This window comes from Echeneis naucrates, chromosome 22, assembly GCF_900963305.1.
Source record: "Echeneis naucrates chromosome 22, fEcheNa1.1, whole genome shotgun sequence".
Taxonomy (NCBI): Eukaryota; Metazoa; Chordata; class Actinopteri; order Carangiformes; family Echeneidae; genus Echeneis; species Echeneis naucrates.
The window spans coordinates 13,046,713-13,062,593 of record NC_042532.1 but is presented as its reverse complement, the minus strand read 5'-3'; the positions used below and the strand labels follow the sequence as shown (position 1 = coordinate 13,062,593).

At 39.4% G+C, this 15,881-nt stretch overlaps 1 protein-coding gene across 2 annotated transcripts in view; it reads left to right on the top strand.

Moving 5' to 3' along the window:
• rcan3 (regulator of calcineurin 3) overlaps positions 1-14,663 on the top strand; it is a 34,709-nt gene extending 20,046 nt beyond the window's left edge. For both annotated transcript variants that reach the window (XM_029494433.1, XM_029494434.1), the window contains 3 exons: positions 8,588-8,761; positions 9,507-9,678; positions 11,344-14,663. In XM_029494433.1, the coding sequence (XP_029350293.1) occupies positions 8,588-8,761; positions 9,507-9,678; positions 11,344-11,498 (501 nt within the window). In that variant the 3' untranslated portion in view covers positions 11,499-14,663. The remainder of the gene's footprint in view (positions 1-8,587; positions 8,762-9,506; positions 9,679-11,343) is intronic.
• The last annotated feature ends 1,218 nt before the right edge of the window (positions 14,664-15,881 follow it).

Genomic DNA, 15,881 nt, shown 5'->3' with positions numbered 1-15,881 from the left:
TTACCTCAGGTGAAGTAGTCAACAAGATAATTGTAGGTTTACAGTCTTTTAGATGAACCACCAGCCATGAAGATCCACAGCAGTGTGTAAGGCCAGAGCATGTGTATGTAGACAAGATTATAGTTGTATTTACACCACACAGTGTATGTTGTCATTCTGGACATCCGATTAGACAATAGCATATTAAGCAACTCAATAAATGAAAGGTTATTTCTTGTGCTTTTCAAAATAGTTGCTAGTTACCCGGAAAACCTAGTTGCTCTTTCAACTGTTCACGATAAATTTAGCTTTAAAGGTATTAATTTGATTCCACTGCTATTCAGCAAGCTAAACTCACATTCAGTAAAGATTGAAGAGGAAATGTTGCCCTTCATATTTAACAGGAAGGAATTGCAGAGAAAAGGATTTGAAACTATGCGGTGATAGCGATAGTATAAATAATACTAGGTGTCATGCAATAATATCCAAAGCCACTGTATGAATTCATTAGTACAAAACTGTTCAATTCAATACAAATGCCACCCGTAAAACTCAATATAAAATAAGTATAAAATATATAAAATAAACAAGTATATCATTGTGATCATAATTAGTGTAGTACACAGTGAAAATCCAGAAAACAAAGGCAATACAACTTTGGTTCATTTGTTCATCCGTTGGATCATGCATGTCACCATTTACTGTGTAGATGTTAGCTCTAATATAGCTAGCAACAGACACATCAGCTGTGTCCACGGGTATGTTGTGTATTTATGTTTAGTTCGGCGTCTGACTAAAGACTAAAGCCTCCGGTCTCTTTGGCTTTTCATCTCTGTATGTTTCTGAGGCAGATTTACAAAGACACGGGACGTGCTTAAATTTCACTTAAAAGTTGTAACATGCTCACCACAACGCTGTCCTCCCTTACTTGAATTTGCAGCAAATTAGCACGACGTGTCTTTTCCATTTTCCATTGCCTGTGTATGTAATTGCACTAAAATTCACATTGCAATCTGTCACATGTAATAAAATACATAAAAATACATTTTTGTTTCCAGTGAGTGGTTTCATTTTTAGGTCCAATTAAAAAAAAAAGTGTTTCTCTCACTTTTACTATGTCCCATTCATTACTTTTATTAACAAAGAGATGTATTCTCAATTTACAGGCAGCACTGACTGCCACTTTTTCTATTGGTTGAAACAACCACAATCATTACTGACAGATTAAATCAGATATAGCTATTTAATGCCAATGAATGTTCTCACTGCAGACAGCTGACTGTACTCCAGTGCACCATAGGTAAACTACGCTTTTGTGGTTTAATAGAGTAATGAATAGCAAAATAAATACAGGAGAGGTTTTGGTAGGGCTTGCTATTATTTTTGGATCTTGTAGTTGTTGAAAAATCCCATCATTTATCTTACTGTGTCGGTAAAATCATCAGAACCCATTTTAGTGTAATTTGTGGCTACAGGTTGTTAATTATACCACCTTAAATTAAGCTAAATTTACGTTAATGTTTATTGTAGCAGCTTTCACTGAAAATGGTAACCTCTTCTTGGCTTCCTGCCCAACAACAGGCAACGACAGATATAAAGTAAATCTTTAAGACAGATTTAAGTACTTATTTATAACCTTAGTTAATTGCAAATCATTTAAGCTACATTTAATGGGATGATTTAATAAAGGGTCGAATGTGAATTTAATAGGTAGACTCAGATTTGATAAAATACTTTTGAGCCCAAACCCTACGTAACAGTAAATTCAGCAGTAATTAACAGTCAGAGGTTATATTAGCTGTTTAACATCAGACAGCTAATTTGATGGTGAGTTTGGTTAGAGATAAACTGATTGCAGGGTTACACTACTCAAACGCTATCAAATGGCAAACCAGCTATAATTAAAGAGTCTTTATAGGGGATGCTCCTGAAAGAGTAAAAATAGATATCAGTGAATACATTCACTCACAGATTTGACAAAAGCTAATAAGCAAACTGCTTGAAAAATGTCCTCAAGTCCTGAAAAATGTAATGGAAAAAATCATCATGTTTTGAGTGTTCATAGTAATGTTTAGCAGCTAAAAGGGTCTGCTCTGTTTAAACATAATACATTTTCATGTCACAAGTGATAGCTTTAACTGCAATGGAAAGTTGGCTGCGGTTTGTGGAGCAGTCATGGAAAAAAAATATGGAATGTGATAAGCAAAAATGTGCTGGAATGACGGTACATGCAGGTATGAAGTTTTTCATCCAGCTGTGTCTCTTATCTCAACAATCTGCCTTCGACCTCATTAGACTGGTTCCATTTTGGCCCTTTAGGGAGGACAGTAATTAACAATGATCGTTCACACACTTAAGAAATTAATTTTCTTAATTATTCCAGCATGGTCTATTTTTATTGCAATACTATCCTTGACTCACCCAGAGGCTCCGTGGCCTAGTTTGTTGGTTTTCCCCCAAATCCCATTCAGGCACGAGGGTCTGGATTAGACTGTGTTAAAGCCATGCACGTGTTGCAGAGACAGACTAACCCTTCACCAAATGCAGGGGGGGGCAGGACACAGAATAACCCTTCTTTACAACCCAATTAGGCCTGGTTAATCTTTTCATTTTGATCCAAAATACCAGACAGTGCAATTCTATGTTGAATTGCACTGTCTTGTGGATTATAGTTGTGGATTTAGGTATTTGAGCGCCAGCATGATTTGAACACTGTACTATCTTAAATGAGACAGCAGATTAAAATAGAGCATTGTGATTCTGTCATTCTTTCTGAATTGGAAGCTTTTTACATTGACAAGCATGCAAGTAAATGTTATATCTCAGCTAATACCAGCGATATCATGGTTATTGTTTTTAACATTTAGCCTCCTGGCTATTTTTGCAATTAATGAAAATTCTTCAGTGTTTTATAGTATAAACAACAGTAAAAAAAAACCCAAACATTTATTTACTTTACTATTACAAATCACTGAGGGGAAAAAAAGGTGGAATCTGGGCAATTACCTCCTTTTTTAATTTTTTTGTTCTTCTTATAGACTGATGATAATGAACTTTATGTTTTCTGTACTCTAAATCTCTACATGTGGTAAAAGGCCTTTCTTTTCAAATTAGAATTAGGACCACTTGTGTCTCTATCTATGTGTTGATGCCTTTTTCAGGCACGTGGCCCATCAAAGGTGTGATAGAACAGCACATTTGAGCTGAACATGTGAGGCTTCTTTAACTCTTTAAAACAGCACAATGAGCCGTTAACAATGAGAGTAGGCTGTGTGTAGGAGGCTTGGGGGAACATCACAGTTCAGACACAGTTTGCTGAGAATACATTCAGAAACTAGTATTTAAAAAGATGTTTTCAGTCCCGCTGAGGATGGATTTGGTGGATTCAGTGAATGTTTACATTTGATGGTTTACCTTGCTAACAGAACAGGATGGCCCTCCTGCTCTGATAATTGTCTGTGATCCCTACGTGTTGAAGGAACTTAATCTAGCCTTTGCAGAAGGAAAACACTTAAGTCATAGTCGTCTGTCACATGGTTCCTCCTAATTCCACTTGATGGAAGTATTACTTGCAAGAGGTGTGATGTAGATATATGGTCGTGGAGACTTTTTCATGCCTCAGCTTTATCACCCCTCCTGTCTCCCATCTCCCTCTGCCCAGCTCTGTCAATCACTGCTGCTCATTGCTCTGCCACCTGACTAACCCTAAACCTTGTCATTGACATCACCCAATAAACCCGTGCTTCATCCTTAAGCCATCTGATCTTTTGTGCAGACGCTTGTGTGCCGGGACGACAAGCTGACTGTGCTAGCTGCCTCGGTGTGCTGCTGAATGTGAGTCATGCTTGCAGTCATGTCCTGTTGCCACCGTGATGACAGCCTTTCCATTACCATCAGGAACATAACTGCCTCATTACCCAAGAGGCAATTTGCTGAAGGATAACCCCACTGTCATCAGTAGAGTGGCTGCAGTCCAATGCCAAACTTGACATTTCTCCACACAGGTTTTCTGTTACAATAGTTTACCGTCCATCTGTATGTTGGTCTCTTCAGTAGGTTGACTTCTTGTAATCACACAAGGGGAGGTTGGTTGATTTCACCTCCCTTTGTATATAAACAGTAAAAATGAGGTTTCACATTTTCAACTGCTCATTGGCTCATCGTCTTTAGTTGCTGTAATTTCTAATCATCGCTGTCCTCTTAGTAATGCAGCAGTCCATGACAGGACAGGAAGGGAATTGAGCGTGTTGCGGTACGCCGTGGATGTTATGTAAAAGTGACATGATGGGGAAACATAGAGTCAGCGGGAATGCCTGTAACAGTGACAAGTTTTAAAAACAAGTTATCAGCTATTTGAGAGCTGTGACTTCACACTCCCCTCCTCTTTGCTGCCACCCCCCCTCCACACATCACATTTCTGTTGTTAGAAAAGCCAAAACATTTCTTTCTTGATTTGTTCTCCAACTATAAGACACTTCCTTGTGTTTCCTGTTAGCTAGCCATTGTATGTGAGATCAATCAAATTGTCGTCTGCCACCTTCAATAGATGCTGTGTTCTTTGTTGAGAATGAAAAGCAGGGACATGCTGTTCTCATCCGCCCTCTCACCTGTTGTTCTATAACTCTCACTCGCTGCAAATACAGAAGTAGCAGGTGCTGGATCAAACTGTGCGCGTGTGTGTTTTGTGTGCATGCGTGTTTTGTGTGGGTACCAGTCTATATCTGCTGACAGTCAAAGGGTTGTCCTTCAGTTGTGCTTTGACACTAATGCCACTAGCTACCAGTGAGCCAATGCTCTGAGCATGTACCCACAAAATTACCAGATACTTAATTATGGAGACGCAGTGAACACATCGTCTGCATCACATACATGCTTTCTCACTTGCTGAGACTTTCTCTCTCACTCTCTCACACGCACACGGATACATATTCATTCATTCATTCAGTCATCTTCAACTGCGTATCCATCAGGATCTCAGGGAGTGGCTGAGCCAATCGCTAACTCTGGACAAGTAGCCAGTGAAACACAGAGCAGACGTATAGAGACACACAGAATACACACGTATATAACAAACATTTATGTATACATACATGCAATGAGAACAAAACGAGTGGGGCTTGGTCACAACAGGCAATATTGTGACGGCAGATGAGCTGGCCAGGTTCAGCTGGGTGTAACTCAGCTCCCCCTCTTCTCTTCCTCCTTTCCCCCTCCTCTTCTTCCTCTCATTCTTTCAGGATATCCGCTCATAGAGACCGCATGAATTAGTGATCAGCACACTCACTTTTTACACACCAATCAGCCATTGGTGTATCATAAGAGTTGAAAACAAACAGTGTGCATGCATGCTATTCTGCTTTTCCACGTCTTCATTCTTACCACAAAACATCACTTTAGAAGTAAGTAAATATCCGTAGTTTGTGGAAGTATTTGAAAGACGATCTTATCAGTCATCACCCATGAACTTTGACCCCTGAGTCATAGTTGCTTACTAAGGGGGCTTCTGCCAATCGGCCAAAAATTATTCTTCTTGTAGTCAAGCTAATAATAATCAGGAGGGTTTGCAAACAACCAGTCGCTGGTCACTGTAAAATGTTTTGTGTTTAGTTGTAAAATAAATAAATTCAGAAGGCACCCTAACCCTAACCCTTTCAGAAGTGATCATAATCTATCCAGGATTTGTCAATTTTACTCAAATATCATAAAAGATTCCCTGATCATTGTTTCACTGCTTTAAAGTGACAGCTTTGTTAAAAATTATAATTGATGGATTCCAGGTGGGTGAAATTCAAAACATTAGCTTAACAGGTCCCTTCTTTTGTTTCTGCTGCAGATTGTGTCCAAGGTTCAAAACACCGGGAGACCTGATGGGGAAAATATAAGAGTCCCAAAAAATGGACTTGAATTGATGAAAACACAGATCTGTTTTTGATAGAAATGCTTTGATGAATTCCCTCTTGTGCTATAAACAAGTAGAGAAAGAAGTTGTTTGTCAATTTTGAATGAGCACACTTAACACTTGGCTGTCCTTGTATCATGGTGAGTCGCACTCTTTTTTGGTTCTGCTTCCTAATTGCTAAGTTAGTTTGAAATTCTGCTAAAAATGAGTAAAAGGAGTCAATATATTCAAACATTCCTGACTTGACCTCTTTCCAATGCTTCTGCTTTAGAATGCACCTTGTATGGTGAGCTGACTAAAAACGGTATCAGGGAGCCCGAAGGTGAACTCCGCTCTGATGTTTAGCCAGCTACCCCGAGGTGTTTAGCATGGGAAGATCAGATGCACTTAGATGGGGAGAAAGGCAGCGAATAAAACTAAGAAGGGTAGGAGAGGGTATTATGGGTAAAAGCATTAATCTGCTTATTTTTGAAATGCAAATTGTATTAGCACAGTGTACACCACACTGCAGAATAACTGTGTTTCGCAGCTTGCTGAATCATTATAACTCAGTATGTGACAGACAGAGTGATAATGAGATTTCCCTTCAGAGAGGAGGGATGGCACATTTATTGCTTCATATTGACAAAGCTCAAAGGACTCGGCTGCAGGGAAACTTTCATCAGACTTGAAATAGTAATACCTTGTTTTACAAATAATGCTACAGACTTTTGAAAGGTATTAAGTTGTTGAGTGATGAAATTAATGTTTTCAGTGTTTAAGGATTAAGGATTTTCACCCTAAAGGATTATCAGAATAAAGACAATATCTTTGAATTTTGATCAGAAAACCTTGACCTGGACAGAATTTTATGGGCATTTGAAATTTTTTTCTGACCAAAAAATTAGTTGACTGAAGAAAAATAAATGCCTAATACTTCATGAAAAATGAGTAACAATACTGAAGAATGATATATTGTTCTATAGGAATGCACAGCTTCCTATATATTGTCTTCTCTCTGTTGAGGCCATGACTGTCACATTTGTTCATACATGTTAAAGTTACAAACTATTATAGTTTTGAATTGCAAAATTTCAAAGTTGAGACCAGATATATGTGCAGGGTTTTTTAAGGACTCAACCAACAGGACACACAGACAGAGACATGCAGTACTTTCATTTCAGGGTGCTGAGTGTATACACACCTGGTGTCACCGATGTGCAGGGACAGAACTCCAGCCTCTGTCTCTCTAAGTAACACGGTCCCTTCCCACCCTGGTGAGAGGTGCTGTGTCAGCCAAACAGGGGAGGCGTTGTGGGAGTGTTTCACTTTTCTGGCTCCCATGACCTGTAAAAGAAACAGAAACATATTCAGGTGTTATTCTGCAGCACAATCGGGGACAGGTTTAAGACTGGCACTTTCCATTTGATACCAACCGTTTATGTGTCGGGACACATGAATAAAACAAAGGAAAGGAAGAGGGAATGGTATCGCTTCCTCCTTAAGGTGTGCACCATTGTGCCACAGTGCAAAGTGGTTATTTATTTATTATTGTTGTGTGATAATGTAATGCAGGCTGAAATGAGTGGAGTGAAAACAGAAGAAATGACATGACAGCACCCTTGGGAAGCAAGTAGCTATGAAAACCTGCAGCAGACTACTTCAGGTTCATGCTAGTCATTACAGTGTTCCCTCTCACCTGGCATGGTCAGTCGTCCATCTTCTGGGACAGAAGGCTTGGCTCAGACTTCGTGTTTCAGCCTGTACTTGGAGACAAAGAATAGCGCTACTGATTACTCACAAACCAACTCTCCCAGCAGCACAGCAGTTTGCCTTTCCTTTCACCCTCTTACTGAGCTGTTTGATTGGGTTCACAGCTGAGGAGGCCAATTTGGTGCCCATAGAGAGGACTGAGTAAGAAAACATTGGAGATTTGGGAATGTATCATATGGGTATAGTTGAAAACAGATTGTGATGGATTAGGAAGAGTGGACAATTATCAGAGATGCAAAGATGGGATAAATTTAAGTAAAGATTGAAACAAAAACCAAACAGTAATGGAAAAAGGGAAAAAGCAAAAAGACAAACAGAAAACGCAGTATCATATAAAATGGATGCAGGTTAGTCGCATCTGCTGCTCAGACAGAAGCGTTGGTGAATAAGAACTTCAACACACCATTGGTTGTTGTCTTTCCACTAATTAGTCATCCTAAGACAGAACAATTTGTGTTAGATATTTAAAATAAATAGACCTATTTAGATAAATTACCAAAGTTGATTTAGAGATTTATTTATAGATTATAAAAAAAAAAGAAAAACAATGGTAAATGTCATTAAGCTGCTCCAGGGAAAAGCCACTACTCCTCTTCGTAGATACAACTCAAACAATTGGTTGGCTGCCCAACAATTAATAATAAATGGTTAATTATGCCATTTACCAAGCAGGATTTTGAAATGGGAGCTTTTGTTGCTTTCTTTGTTTGTTGGAAATTGTAATGGGAATTTATTAATTTTAGGTAATTTGGTTACCAAACAATCAAAGCTCAGCCCCGCCTGTAGATTTTTTCTTCTGTTTACATTATTCCTGTAAAGTGTCTTTTACTCTGAGCAGGTAACTTGTCTTCTCCAGGATCTTTATGATTTCAGCAAGATGATGCAAGATGTCTCATCAGTCAAAAAACTGACCTCAGTCTCTAACCCCATTTGCACATTTTGTGTATGTTTTTGCAGGAGAGGTTTGAGGCGTTGTTTAGGATCTATGACGAACAGACAAATTTCCAGATGTTCAAAAGCTTCCGGAGAGTCCGAATCAACTTCAGCACCCCAGAGGCCGCTGCCCGTGCTCGCATTGAGTTGCACGAGTCAGAGTTCAACGGCAAGAAGCTGAAACTCTACTTTGCCCAGGTGAGTGTCAGTTCAGGTCGTCTGGGAAAGGCCAGGCTGGGGGCCTGGAACACAAACCATCAAAGGGAAAGCACTGCTGGTTTACATACACAGTTATGTCCTAGTGCATCATTCTCTCCACACATAGATCAGGGACCCTCCAAGCAGGATGGTGCCTACTGTTCTCATGCTCCTTCCACTTCCTTCTTTTTTGTTCTTCTTTAACTGTTGATGTTCTCTTCTATATACAAGGCCGTTCTCTTCAGCAGTCTGATGACAAGTTGGTGAAATGCAGATTTCTGTGCAGACAAATCAAAGCTGTGTGAATATATGTGCCTGCATGTTGCTTATTGTAAATAAAGTGACGTGTGTTTCAAATAGAAACAGAAAACAAGGGGAGCATGTGATAAGAGTGATGAACCTACTGTGCTCATCATTGCAGGCTTGGATTTGAATATGTAGACATCTTGTTGTTCACATATTACAATGAATTTTAGAAGTACTGGACCTTCAACCACCTCACCATGTACAAATCCATCTATTCACCTTTTGCACTCGTGTCAGTAAGGTGCTGATGACTCTTCATTTTATAGAGACTTGGGATTTTCAAGCTATGTCCATAACTCATGTGTGTTAAAACAGGGAACCATGATACATCTGCAGAGTGAAATTCCAGATATATCAGTCACTACATACACTTGATATCCCCATGATCTCATATATAGAACACCACAGTCCTCATCATTCGTCATATTCTCTCCAATAGGTCCAGAATGGTGATGAGGACATTGACAAGTCATACCTGGCCCCTCCCCAGCCCGTTAAACAGTTTCTGATCTCACCGCCAGCCTCCCCACCTGTGGGCTGGAGCCAGAGTGACGATGCTACACCTGTCATCAACTACGACCTGCTGTGTGCAGTAGCCAAGCTAGGACCTGGTCAGTACTCACTAGTTTCAATGAGCTTGTGTGGTAGACAGACAAACACGCACATTAAATACAAAACCATCTGCATAAACATGGAGCACTGAGCAGTCTATGATAAAGAAACTAATTGAGTCTTTCATCTCTAAATGGTAAAGTAGATACAAACATGAAATCATTTCACACCTGTCAGAGGAGTGTTATTTAAGAGTGTAATTTTGAAATAAATCAGCTGGAGAAATTAGAAGCATGCCTCTGTCTAAAATCAGTCATAGACTCTGAGATGACAGATATTTGTCAGATATATCACCATTAATACTGTAACGAGTGTGATAAAAGGGGGGACAGTCGATAACTTTGGAAAAAGGCATTGGAGGAAGGCTACAACACTATACTTCTTGCGGTTTATATCCCATTAAGATTTTAGCAAGATCATTAGATTTGGACATTTTTACGACCTTTTCCCTCAGCCTTGTTTCCCAGCAACTTTTGTGCCAAGTAATGACTGCTTTGTCTGCCTTGTTGGCAAGATTTTAGATTGCAGCAACCTTTACAAAATGTCACCCAGCACACACGGAAAGGTGTGCCATGTCAACAATGCCTCTCCACATTTGTGTCTGTTGGGACTACTAATGCTGATGAATTGGAAAGCTGTGTTCACACTGCATTCAGTTAAACGCGATCATCTTTTGTTTGATTATCGATAAAAACATGATTCAACTTTTCACGCACACGCACCAGTGTCCAGCCCAAAGGACCAGTTTTGACACATTTTGCCGTTACCATGGGAACATGAGACTTCAGAAAAAGGCTTTGTTCTCCACCTCACACCGTGGCATCTAACATCAGATTAGCGCCGGGCTGCGGCGCAGCGCGCTGCCTCCCTCTGTCAACTCCCTGCGGTAACAGCAGGCCTCCATTCACTGTCCGTCTCCCTGTTTGGCACCACAGTGAAAAGCTACCAGACCAATTTCCTCCCGTCTGCCAGTTGTCAGATATAATCTCCATGGCAACTGTGATACAATGTCACGAGTACATGTTTTCAGTCCACTGAGTTTGGCATCTTGACAGATAGCAGCACAATTCCAAGGAAAGCTTTGTTTTGTTCGTCCTTCACATGAGAGCTGAATTATTACTGACGAGAGCAAAAAAACTGCAGATAATTTTGTCCTATAAAATTGCTCCTCAAGAAAATTTTTGTAAATATTCATTTGCTGCTCATATGACCAGAGCTGTACCTGTCTGTATTACGTGATAATATTCACATCTCAAGGAAAGCTAGCAGTCAGCAGTACTATTATCAGATAACTGTGAACATATCCCCTATGAGGAGCAGCATTATTATTGGGTATATTACAGTAAACGATGGTTATTACTGAAAGTTTAATCTCACAAATCATTGCAACTTAAAATGTTTTCATGTTGAATCATAATTTAAATAACTGTCAAATAAATATCAGAATCAGAATCTGCTGTTTGGCAGCTTATCCTCTAACAGTTAAGGATTTGATTCAAAAGTACAATTTTAATTTGAAAAATGTGAATTACTGGGGTGAAATTTTTCTTCCTGTAAACAAGGTAATATGTTTGTCAGTACCTCAGTATTCATCATTACCTGCAGTGTTCGATGGTGTTTCCTTCTTCCGTCCCGTCCTAAAATCCCTGCTGTCCTTCTTACAGGTGAAAAGTATGAGCTCCATGCAGGGACGGAGTCCACCCCCAGCGTGGTCGTCCACGTGTGTGAGAGCGAGACAGAGGAGGATGAAGCGGCACGGCCAAAGCAGCAGATCATCCAGACCAGACGTCCCGACGGACCCCCTAAAGTCTTCAACTAGAGAGGCCCCACCCCCCCACACACACCCCGACACCGGCGCGGCCCCTCGACCGCCCTTTAACCCGCAACACACCTGCCCTCTCGCTCTCGTCTCTGCACTCACAGAGAACGTCGATGCCCCTCATTTCAGTTCAACAACAAGCAAAAACAAACCAACAAACATTGCTGTGGTGTTTGTGGGGAGTGTGGCGATGGAATGAGGTGGCTTGAAGGGGATGGATGAGAATCACACACACACTCATCACATTCTGCGGACAGTGTGGGGACTGGCGGGCGTGCTCGCCCCCAACTCCACCACCACCCCCCCTCCCGCTTTCAGCAAGAGGGGTCCAAATACCTGTCCCAAACACAGGCACCTGTCACTTATCACGCACTTAGCTCTCATCGCTAGTCCTGCTCTGTAACCTACTAGTTAGTTAGCTTCTTAGCCGTACCTCTCCCTTTCTCTTACAGTTGTGTGTACAGTAACCTTTGGTTGAGGACATGCACCTCTGAGAAATGACATTTTCTTTTCTTTTTATAATAAATGGGTTTTAATATATATATAGATATATATATATATATCTATATATATATCTATATATAGATATATATATGTTTGTGTGTGTATATGTGTATTTACACAAACACATATGTGTGCGTGTGTATATGTTTCATTCATTGATCATATCTGCTGGTTTGTAGCTTCAGCTTGCATCAAGATTGAGTGTGTGATGTTCCCGCTCTTGTCTGCATGTATATACTGTATTACAAAAAATACGTATTGAAATACAAATACTAACAAGATATATCAAGAAAAAGGAACCTATTTAACATCGCACACAGCACGAAGCACCGTATGTGACTAACAAAGTTGTGGTGGTTGTTTTGAGTTTCTTTTCTGCTCGTTTTTTGCTTTTTGTCTTTTTTATTTGGAGAGGTGTTGTTTTTTGCTAAACTACTAGATGTGATTACTAGATTCTTACTATGTATTTGATACCCCAGCACTTTTTGCATGCTTAGTTACCGCTATCGACAAGGAGCTGAGGTGTTTGGGGTTTTTTTAATTGTTGTTTGTGATGACAGGGAAACGGTGTGATGCTTTTGATGCAAATGTATATCCTCACACAGAGTCTCAAGTGGCGTGTTTAGGAGGAAAAAATAAGGTTTGATGGGGTATTTTTTGGAAGATTGACAGTTCAGACCTAAACTTGATGGCAAATTTGCATTTGTCCTTTTTGTTTGTTGGGGGTATTGATGGATAAGAAACAGTTCATTACCCCGATTTTCTTCAAGGGGTTGATATGTTGTCTGTTTTTGTTTTTGTTTTTTTTTTCTGATTCTGTTTCTAATTCATATCTCTAATGTCACAGTTATGTTTTTTAAAACTGTACCCACTTTCCGCGTCTCTGGTTTTCTTCTGAAACCTACAGCTTGTTTTGCACTGAGTATCTCTTGATATCTCCAAGCTATTGCGGGGTTTTCAAACACCTCCTGCTGCGCACCAGAGTACTGCGCTGCTTTTCGCTGTAAATAGCTGAGTGTCGCATAGATTTGTGGAAATAGTGCTTTTGGATTTTGTAGTTTACCTGGAAGCATTTTGCTGAGAAAAGGGAAAATTAGGTAGCCTCATGAGATATCAACCAAAGCATTTACTCACCTCATAATCATCCAAACATAAAATGGTTTTTCATACTCAGACACTGCTGCATATTTGTCAAAATGACAAAGAAATCTTTTTTTTTTTTTCCTCAACCTAACTGCAGTACTTTCTTACATTTTTGTTTTATATTAACGTAATTCTTTTCCGGTGATGTTCAGTGGAAACATTCTTCCATGTTTCTTCTTTTTTTATGGAATTCCTCCTACAGTCCCATATCAGATTAGAGTGCTTTAATTTTCCAAATTAAGGAAATCATTCAGTGTTTAGAAGTTTCTAACTGGGCTTTTGGGTGTCAGCAGTGACTCTGAACCTCGTTTATCCTTAGGCAGCGTGTAATCCAACTTTTTTTTGCAATATTAGTGAGCAAAAGTTCATCTGCATGTGAGCACTTTATTGTTCAGCGTTTTCTTTGTTTCCTCGATATGAAACTGTCCTTCTTGAGACAAATTAGGAAGCACATTGTATTTCTTTTATGTTTTCTGTCGTGTGTTTTGTTTTTTTTTGTTTTTTTTTGTCTTTTATCTCAAGCTGAACACCTGGTTAGCCTTTTCACCAGCATATTGCAGTGAGTGAAACGCTCCACTTCCTTTTTGCTCGTGTGAACCTTGGAGAAATTCAGGCCTTTCGGATCAATGGGAGCGTTGTTAGGAAAAACGTGTAGACATGCAGTACAAGTCAGTTTTGAAAAGAGGCAGGATGAACAAAATCAGTGTCTTTGTTTTTGTGTTTGTCCACAAGAAACATTCATCTTATCTTTTGAGAAAGTTAAACAGTTCTTTGAAAATCGCTGTGCTGGCAGAGTGCAGTTTTATTGGCACTAAAGTAAAGTTGCCACCGTTATCTGAGCAGATAGCAGATTGGTGGACTACTGAGGTGGATTATGATAAAGAGGAAGTGGTGGAACAGGAGGGAAGAATTTTTTTACTCTGGTCATGGTGTTTAAAACTGGGTACATTTTGGTGACAGTTGAAATGAAAATGTATATTTCTGTACATAAGCCAAGTGTTGTTTTTTTTGTTGTTGTTGGTTTTTGTTTTGTTTTCTCTTCTTTGTTTTATTTTGTTGCTGAGGCCAGTCCCAGTGTGCAGTTTGTTACAGCTTCTCTTGGCAATGATGTAATGGGGAAAAAACAAACAAAAAAAAAAAATGACAAAAATGTGTAACAATAAGTCCTGAAGATGCTCAATCAAAACCAATTGTCATTGTGTTGTGTTCAGCAGTTCAACAATTTGAATGTTTCTTTTCTTTCTGGGAAACGTCTACTAAAAAGGTCAATAATACAGTTTGTCACTGTTGTACTGTTTCTGTTGAAATATGAATATTGTGTCTTGTATTGTAGGAATCCAGAAAACAAAGTAGCAAAACAAGCAATAATTTACAGTTCTATAATACCGGTATGTGTATTTTCATGTTCTGTACTTATTTCACAGAGATGGTCTCTGTCTCTTACAGTATCCGCTTCTATTTGTGTAGTATACTAGTCCTTTGTTTCACATAGAGAAATACATAAAGACTTATTCTTAAAAGCCATGTTTAGTGTTGTTTATTTTAGGGGTTTCTACTCTAGGGGCCAAACTTGACATGCAAATTAAACAGAGCAATATTTCCAATGTAGGTTTGAAATGTAGATTTATTTGAAGCAATAATCAGATTGTGTGACACATTTATCTGAACATAACTCAAATCAGCCCCTCTATAGTTATTGCTATTTTGCTTATCCAAACAACAGTTGGAGGAGTTTGCTTTACACCTTAAAGTTATTTTAAAGTAGTTATTTGTGTTATTTTCCACTATCAAATCTTAAAATGTCTTTTTTATGTTCTGTTAGTTGCTAATCAAGTTGCGACATGGATTTTTTTACCCCCCCTCATTGAGCCAACAAAACATTTTGTTTTCTATTTATCCCTTTTTTAGTCTACACACATCTTCTATGTTAATAGGCAAAAAATAGACAATGTGTTAACATCCCGGGGGCAGCTGAACAAGTATAGCCTATAGTTGACAGCATAACGGTATGAAACAGGGTTACAGTGGTTACCGGTGGACAGAAAACAGTTAGAAGAAGAGTGAGGAAACAAACACAAAAACCAGAAAACCAAAAAAATAAAGTCACAACAAATAAGGTTCACAATAAAAAGGTTACATGTGAGTATAAACACATGCTGACTGCAGGTCTGAGAGCCAGAACTTGGTATGTTTGGGCCTGTCCTGTGATGCTGGGATGATAAATTCAGCATTCATCAGGTCAGATCCATTATTTGGCTTACAGACGGGGAGGGAAGGGCAGAAATAAAGCTTGATAAATCACTCCAAAAGCCACAATTATGTCCAACGTGTCTTAGCATCTTTGAGATGCCGTGATAGGACACAAAGTGCTGTGCAGTTCCTCTACACCAGCTTAAGCCTTCGCGGCTTCTCGCACTCACTTTACAGGTGACATAACGGGGACATGAGGATGAGGCCTAATGTAAAGGCAGCGCCGCAAGCAGCCTCAGGCATGTGACTGCAGTGTAACAATAACACTTTCAAGGCACACAGTGACTCATTACATAAGTCCAGTCATGCCAGTAAAACCATTAAGATGCTATTATGAGCTTCCATCCACACAGACGCAGACAATACAGTGTTAAACTTGAATCACTGGCATTATCTAATGTTAAAACACAGCAGAGACATTCCCCCAACAGGATTTATAACTTTCAGAGGTCAGCTTCATATTTCAATGGTAATTACAATTACAGC